The sequence below is a fragment of the Salmo trutta genome, chromosome 5, assembly GCF_901001165.1.
Source record: "Salmo trutta chromosome 5, fSalTru1.1, whole genome shotgun sequence".
In the NCBI taxonomy this organism is placed as follows: Eukaryota; Metazoa; Chordata; class Actinopteri; order Salmoniformes; family Salmonidae; genus Salmo; species Salmo trutta.
Window position 1 is genome coordinate 34,494,869 of NC_042961.1, and position 7,948 is coordinate 34,502,816.

At 41.6% G+C, this 7,948-nt stretch overlaps 1 protein-coding gene across 4 annotated transcripts in view; it reads right to left on the reverse strand.

Annotated features, from left to right (window-relative positions):
- Window positions 1–7,681, reverse strand: part of LOC115194088 (sodium/potassium/calcium exchanger 2-like) — a 190,524-nt gene extending 182,843 nt beyond the window's left edge. For 3 of the 4 annotated variants that reach the window (XM_029753440.1, XM_029753442.1, XM_029753438.1), the window contains exons 1-2: window positions 7,501–7,681; window positions 4,324–5,412 (exon numbers count right to left, since the gene is read on the reverse strand). In XM_029753440.1, the coding sequence (XP_029609300.1) occupies window positions 4,324–5,238 (915 nt within the window). In that variant the 5' untranslated portion in view covers window positions 5,239–5,412; window positions 7,501–7,681. Of the gene's footprint in view, window positions 1–4,323; window positions 5,413–7,193; window positions 7,208–7,500 lie in introns of those variants that run through there. The other variant, XM_029753439.1, reaches the window with a different exon arrangement.
- Window positions 7,682–7,948: the final 267 nt, after the last annotated feature.

The window sequence follows — 7,948 nt, forward strand, 5'->3', positions numbered from 1 at the left end:
GAGACAACACTACATAAAGAGGTACCTAAGACAACATAGCAGCAACACAGCATGGTAGCAACATATCATGACCACAACATGGTAGCAGCACAAAACAGGGTACAAACATTATTGGGCACAGACAACACAAAGGGCAAGAAGGTAGAGACAACAATACATCACGCAAAGCCGTCACAACTGTCAGTAAAAGTGTCCATGATGGAGTCCTTGAATGAAGAGATGGAGATAAAACTGTCCAGTTTAAGTGTTTGTTGCAGCTCGTTCCAGTCGCTAGCTGCATGGAACTGAAAAGACGAGCGACCCAGGGATGTGTGCGCTCTGGGGACCTTTAACAGAATGTGACTGGCAGAATGGGTGTTGTATGTGGAGGATGAGGGCTGCAGTAGATATCTCAGATATGGGGGTGGGGCCTAAGAGGGTTTTATAAATAAGCATCAACCAGTGGGTCTTTACAGAAGAGTATAGAGTGCAGTGATGTGTCCGATAAGGAGCAATGGTGACAAATCTGATAGCCGAATTGTAAAGAAAATGTAACCGCTCGAGATTTCCTTTACCTGCCGATCTATAAATTACGTCTCCGTAATCTAGCATGGGTAGGATGGTCATCTGAATCAGGGTTAGTTTGGCAGCTGGGGTGAAAGAGGAGCGATTTACGATAGAGGAAACCTTGATATGTGCTGAGAGAAGGACAGTGTACCGTCTAGCCATACTCCCAAGTACTTGTATGAGGTGACTACCTCATGTAGTAATCACAACTGTGGGGAGAGGGGCATTCTTCTAACAAAACCACATTACCTTTTTTTGGAGGTGTTCAGAACAAGGTGAAGGGTAGAGAAAGCCTGATGGACACTAAGAAAGCTTTGTTGTACAGCATTTAACACAAAATCCGTATTGGTTGTACAATTTATCATAACTCTAAAACTACTTGAAATCCCACTCAGAAAATTGTGTATTCAATTGAGTACAGCATGTAAAGCCATATAGTGCCTTTGGAAAGTATTCAGACCCCTTGACTTTTTCCACATTTTGTTACGTTAAAGCCATATTCTAAAATGAATTAAATAAAAACCAATCCTCATCAATTTACACACAATAACCCATAATGACAAAGCAAAAAGTTTTTTTTTTTTTTTACAAATGTACTACAAATAAAAACATACCTTACTTAAGTATTCAGACCCTTTGCTATGAGACTTGAAATTTAGCTCAGGTGCATCCTGTTTCCACCGATTATCCTTGATGTTTCTACAACTTGATTGGAGTCCACCTGTGGTAAATTCAATTGATTGGACATGATTTGGAAAGGCACACACCTGTCAATATAAGGTCCCACAATTGACAGTGCATGTTTGAGCAAAAATCAAGCCATGAGGTCGAAGGAATTGTCCATAGAGCTCCGAGGCAGGATTGTGTCGAGGCACCGATCTGAGGAAGGGTACCAAACAATTTCTGCAGCATTGAAGGTCCCCAAGAACACAATGCCTCCATCATTCTTAAATGGAAGAAGTTTGGAACCACCAAGACTCTTCCTAGAGCTGGCCGCCCAGACAAACTGAGCAATCACGGAAAAACTGAAATGGTCAACCCGCACAGACAGTGTGGTGAAGGCACAACAGCGCCTCTTCAACCTTAGGAGGCTGAAGAAATTTGGTTTGTCACCTAAAACCCTCAACTTTTACAGATGCACAATTGAGAGCATCCTGTCGAGCTGTATCACCGCCTGGTACGACAACTGCACCGCAAGGCTCTCCAGAGAGTGGTGCGGTCTGCACAACGCATCACCACGGGCAAACTACCTGCCCTCCAAGACACCTACAGCACCTGATGTCACAAGAAGGTAAAATAGAACATCAAGGACAACATCCACCCGATCCACTGCCTGTTCACTCTGCGACCATCCAGAAGGCGAGGTCAGTACAGGTGCATCAACACTGGGACCGAGAGACTGAAAAACACCTTCTATATCAAGGCCATCAGACTGTTAAACAACCATTACTAACACAGAGAGGCTGCTGCCTATATACAGACTTGAAATAAATAAATGTATCACTAGTCACTTTAATAATAATCCTATTTTAACAATGTTTACATGTCCTGCATTTCTCATCTCATATGTAAACGCAGCAAAAAAGGAAACGTCCCTTTTTCAGAACCCTGTCTTTCAAAGATAATTCGTAAAAATCCAAATAACTTCACAGATCTTCATTGTAAAGGGTTTAAACACTGTTTCCCATGCTTGTTCAATGAACCATGAAAAATGATGAGCATGCACCTGTGGAACAGTCGTTAAGACACTAGCAGCTTACAGACGGTAGGCAATTAAGGTCTGGAACTAGAAGCCCAAGCATTTCGCTACACTTGCAATAACATCTGCTAACCACGTGTATGTGACCAATAATATTTGATTTGATTTTTGATTTGACATCTCTGGAGAGACCTGCAAATAGCTGTGCAGCAACAATCCCCATCCAACCTGACCGAGCTTGAAAGGATTTGCAGAGAAGAATGTGAGAACCTCCCCAAATACAGGTGTGCCAAGCTTCATGCCCAAGAAGACTCGAGGCTGTAATCACTGCCAAAGGTGCTTCAACAAAGTACTGAGTAAAGGGTTTGAATACTTACATAAATTAGCAAACATTTCTAAAATCCTGTTGTTGCTTTGTGATTATGGGGTAGTGTGTGTAGATTTGAGGGGGAAAAAACGATTTAATACATTTTAGAATAATGCTTTAACCTACCAAAATGTGGAAAAAGTCAAGGGGTCTGAATACTTTCCGAAGGCACTGTAATTGAGCGCAATTTAAAAGAGGTATTATGAAATATTACGTTTTCATTTCAGAGCTCAGGGTAAGCATTCAAAGCATTCAAACGACACCTGTTGACTGAAGTTCATGGACTGGGCAAGCCCAAAATTGTATAAATATCGAAACTAATTAGTCAGTCAACTCAGGAAGAAAACTGAAATTCCAATTCAATAAGTGAAAAAAAGGACCATTTTAAATGATTTCCTAATAAACTGAAAAGAAAGTTATTTTAAAATGTTTTTCATTTTAAATGTTAGATTCAAATCACTTCCTGATGGCAAATGTGTATAAAGATGGAGGAATTCAGATATGACATTGTTTTAGCACTACCCACAGACTTTATTAACTATAGCGACATGGTTCAATGTGCCAATAAATCAGCACAATGTACTTTTTATTTTTTTTGCCATCTTTGAGCTAGAGTTGGGATCAAGTTTACTATGCTAATGCAGGTACAAAAAAAGAGTAATGGAGAACACTGTATTATACGGTGAACTTAGCACATTAGGCATTTGTGGTAAGTGCATGTGAGCTGCCATCTTTATGCATGTCCGCCATATACAGTACCAATCAAAAGTTTGGATACATCTACTCATTCTAGGGATTTTTCTTTATTTTTACTATTTTCTACATTGTAGAATAATAGTGAAGACAAACTATGAAATAACATATATGGATGTGATTTGACCATGAAGGCCTGATTCACGCAGTCTCCTCTGAATGTAGAAAATAGTAAAAATAAAGAGAACCCCTTGAATGAGTAGGTGTGTCTAAACTTTTGACTGGTACTGTATAATTTTTTTAACCTTTATTTAACAAGGAAAGTCAGTTATGAACAAATTCTTATTTACAATGACGGCCTACCAGCCAAACCGTAACCCGGATGACACTGGGCCAATTGTGCGCCGCCCTATGGGACTCCCAATCACTGACAGTTGCGGTACAGCCTGGAATCAAACCAGGGTCTGTAATGACGCCTCTAGCACTGAGATGTAGTGTGTTTGACTGCTGTGCCACTCGAGAGCACCATTTGGGAGTACTGTATATATTTTGGGTATAATATGTATATTTATGTTGTATATACAGGGCACATTTGTCTTCCCTGTTTAAATAAAGGTCAAATTAAACAATTAAATACAAAAATTGACTTCGGTTTGAATTCATTTATATACTGTATGTTACCAGGCAACGTATAGACTTGACTTTTTATGGGATACAACATAGGGGGGCTCCTGAGCGGCGCAGTGGCCTAAGTCACTGCATCTCAGTACAAGAGGCGTCACTGCAGTACGTGGTTCGAATCCAGGCTACATCACATCCAGCTGTGATTGGGAGTCCCATAGGGCGGCGCACAATTGGCCCAGCGTCAACGGGGTAGGCACTACATCCCTTGTGATCTGAGATTCTAACCGCTAGATTGAAATGGTCACATTAATTTGAAAGAAAGGGAGGCAGAGGAAATGTTGATGAAGCTCTGAGGGGAAGCTCTAAAGAAAAATATATAGGGAAATACACTCACCTTCGGCTGAACCTCCACCTCCACCACTTGATTCTTGTTCATGCAGCCTTTCACAAAGCCCTCAACATTGCTGTTGAACTTCATAAAGATCACATAGGTGGCATAGGCTGAGAGCAGAGCAATACTTTCCCAGTAGGAGATGTAGTTATCCAGGAAGAAACATATGAGCATGATCAGGTCCATGATGTAGAAGGAGACGTCACGGAAGAGGGGCCACCAGGTCAGATTGAGGATCTCCCTGGAGAAGATGGCACACATTCCAATGACGAAGAGAATGTTGAAGACAGCTGAGCCCACAATGGTTCCGATGCCCACATTGCTGTGGGAGATGAATACGCCGATGACAGAAGTGAAAAGCTCGGGCGCCGACCCGCCTGCCGCCATGAAGGTGGCCCCCGCCACGTCATCAGAGATGGCCAGCTTCTCCGTGATGACTGTCAGAGCGGGCACGAAGAATTCATCACACACAATGGCTAAAGAGATGAACATGTACAGCATCCCAAACATGTGGAGCACCACAGCACCCTGGCGCCTCTCTTCCAGAGTGAACAGGTCCATGGGGTAGTCCCCCTGGCTCTCGTTGCCGTCTGCCGAAGACCTCATGGCCACGGGCATGTTGGCTGAGACATTGGGATCCCTTTGGTGCTGGGTGGAAAGTAGAGTCCTGTGGGGAGCAGGACCAGACTGAAGGAGGGCCTCTTGAGGCAGGAGCAGCTCCGAGTGGGTCCCTGAGCTCCATGTCAAGGCGCTGAAGGAAAAGGAGATGGCGCTTATGGCTACCAGGCTGAACACAAAACCCAGGATTCGTATGGGCCTCAGCTTTCTAAGCAGGTTCTGGTGACGGTGCCTCTTACACGTTGCATCCAGAAAGGGCCTTTGCACCACCATATCCAAGCAGGGTTGGTCCAAACCCATCACTGTGATGTGCTGTGTGTGTTTCTATACTCTCAATGGTTGGCTGGAAAGAGGGTGAGCTGGTTTTTGTTACCAGACACAACGCATGGTGCTGCCGTGGGCTTCAAACAACATGGGAGTATTCCTGAAGCTTTCCAGGGTCTGGCTTGCCAAGCGATGTCTTCATATTAGCCTCTAAAAACAAGATTTGAATAGAAATTGAAAAGAAAAAGAAAAGGAGGAAGCTTCAACATGTAGAATTTACACACAGCAACAAACTATTAGCTGTCACATGCCTACCTCAATTCTGTAGTGGATTTAACACCACAATGTAGCCTAGTCCTGACCATGGTTAATCCAATTTCCTTGAAGATTTTTTTTTACATTTCAATGTTCTGATGTTTCATTGTGGTATTAAGGCCTATGCTATGATAGATATACAGGCAATACATGGGTTCAGAGGCAGAGAAATTGAGGGAATAGCTATATCCTACTTTATCTTTTCAGAAACATGCAAATAACATTGAGAAAAAAATCTTCAAATGTTTGAATTCATAATAGACTAATCATTGCTTGTCACATGCATTGTAAATTACACCCAGATATTTAAGTGATAAGGCCCGAGATGCCAGTGTTTGGAGAATACATTGGCACGGGGTTGTTAAACCGAGCTAAAATATATCCTCCAAACATCGCCTTTGAGGGCATTATCGCTTTTATATAACGAGTTACCAACATATTCAAATCACTTCAAACTGAAGCTGGAAAGACTGCAAACTATCTGCACTTCGTTTAGTTTGAGCTTTTTTTAATTGACATTTCGTTGTGTATATATCCATAAAAATGATACCAGCTGATTCATGATTTCGACGGGTTGAGAAAAACTGCATGCCTGGCTGTCTCGTCCCGACTCCCGACACATTCATTACTATGGGACAGCTGAAGATCAAATTTGAATATTGAAACGATGTTGCAAATGTCAGAGAGACAGACAGAAAGGTTTATACAAATCTCTGCTGTTGAAAAATAAATGTTAGGCTAAAAGAAATGTGAGAATGTTTAAATGCTTTTTATAGAGAAGTTTATACATTTCCTGGCTGGGTTGATGAGACAGCGGATTGCGCAGTCAGATGGTAATTTGTGGAATAGACACCGGCTGGAATGCGGTTTTAACCAACCAGCATTCAGGATTAGACCCACCAGTTGTACAAAGGCTAATAATAACATGAAAAACAGGTAGCCTATTTCCTCTGAAAAATATAGATGATACTACATATTAATAGGGACAGGAATGTTTGTACTGTAGTTACCATGCTATGTATGTGAAAAGTGGGAACAATTCACCAATTTGGCCTACTCGGGTAGAGAGGATTCATTGGAAAATATTTATAATAAAGATTAACCCTACTAATGGTATGGTATCCAGGTAGAATTGTTGCAAATAACCAAATTCCACAAAATTATAGGCCTACTCGGTATGTGATGCACCGAATGCCCCAGACCTAAAAACGAACTTCAATGGCACCTTTATAACGGTTATAGTTACTATATGATTGGATTGCGGCGTTTGAAGCAGATCAAACGTAGCCAAAGCAAATAATCTGTGCGTTTGTTCTGCATCGGCTAGGCTACCTATTCTCGGCAGAATGTAACATTTTTGTTGCGCAGAATTGTTTTGTGTCGCAAACGTGGTTAACTGACAAAGATTCTACTTGAGTAACGGAAATCTAAATATTTTTACAATAGAAAAAATAACGGCTATTGGCGTTTAAATGAAATAGCTTAAACGCAAAAAAATAGGCTACTGGCCTTCTCTTGCGTAGCCTACACCGTGCATTGAAATATCCGCATGGTATGTCTTCATTTATATGAGGAGCAGACAAACGGTTGTTGCAACGTGCGCCTCTGTCCTGCAGTAAAATCTCCCTGCCGTTTAACATTAAAACAAGAACACTTCAAAGCTGCGTGATTATTACCGACTGTGCACAAACTGGTTGAATCAATGTTTCCACGTCATTTCAACACCCACAAAATCCAATGTGATGACGTTGAATCAACGTGGAAATGTAAGGGAATTTTGTATTTTCCCCCGACTTTTAAACTAAATCCAAAGACATGGAGATTTTTTGTTGTTGATTTAACCTTGAATTCACATTAGTTGACAACTCAACCACATGTAAATAAAAACTAGACATTGCACTGAGGTCTGTGCCCAGTGGGTAGACTACTCAGTTATCATTTGCGCAAAATGGACAAACGTGTCAGTAATTATGAATGTCTTACCTTAAATAGAGGTAAATAGAACGGCAACCGTAACACACCAGCTCGAAATTCGGTTCCGTCTCTGGTGTTCCCTTGCTCTCATTGAGCAAATGTGATGTTAATACCCTTTCTGACGATTGAGGAGGAGCTCTGACAAACTGGTTGCAAGCTGCGCTCACCTCAGCATCATCCCTCCCATCTCACTGAAATCAATCTAGTCTAAAAGACCTTGCTCATCTAAAAGAAAAGACTGGAACCTAAGGTGAATAGGGAGGTTATAGTTTACAACAGTGGAAGCCGTCATATGCCATAACAGGATAGACTAGACCTTGATGGAGTTGCCGTGGTTACAGCAATGGCGCCATTTCAACTATACAGATTGGCTGATATAGATGGATATGCTTGTGCATGTTTGAAATAACATTCAATGATGTTACATAATTGCCTACACATGATCCTCCATATATAG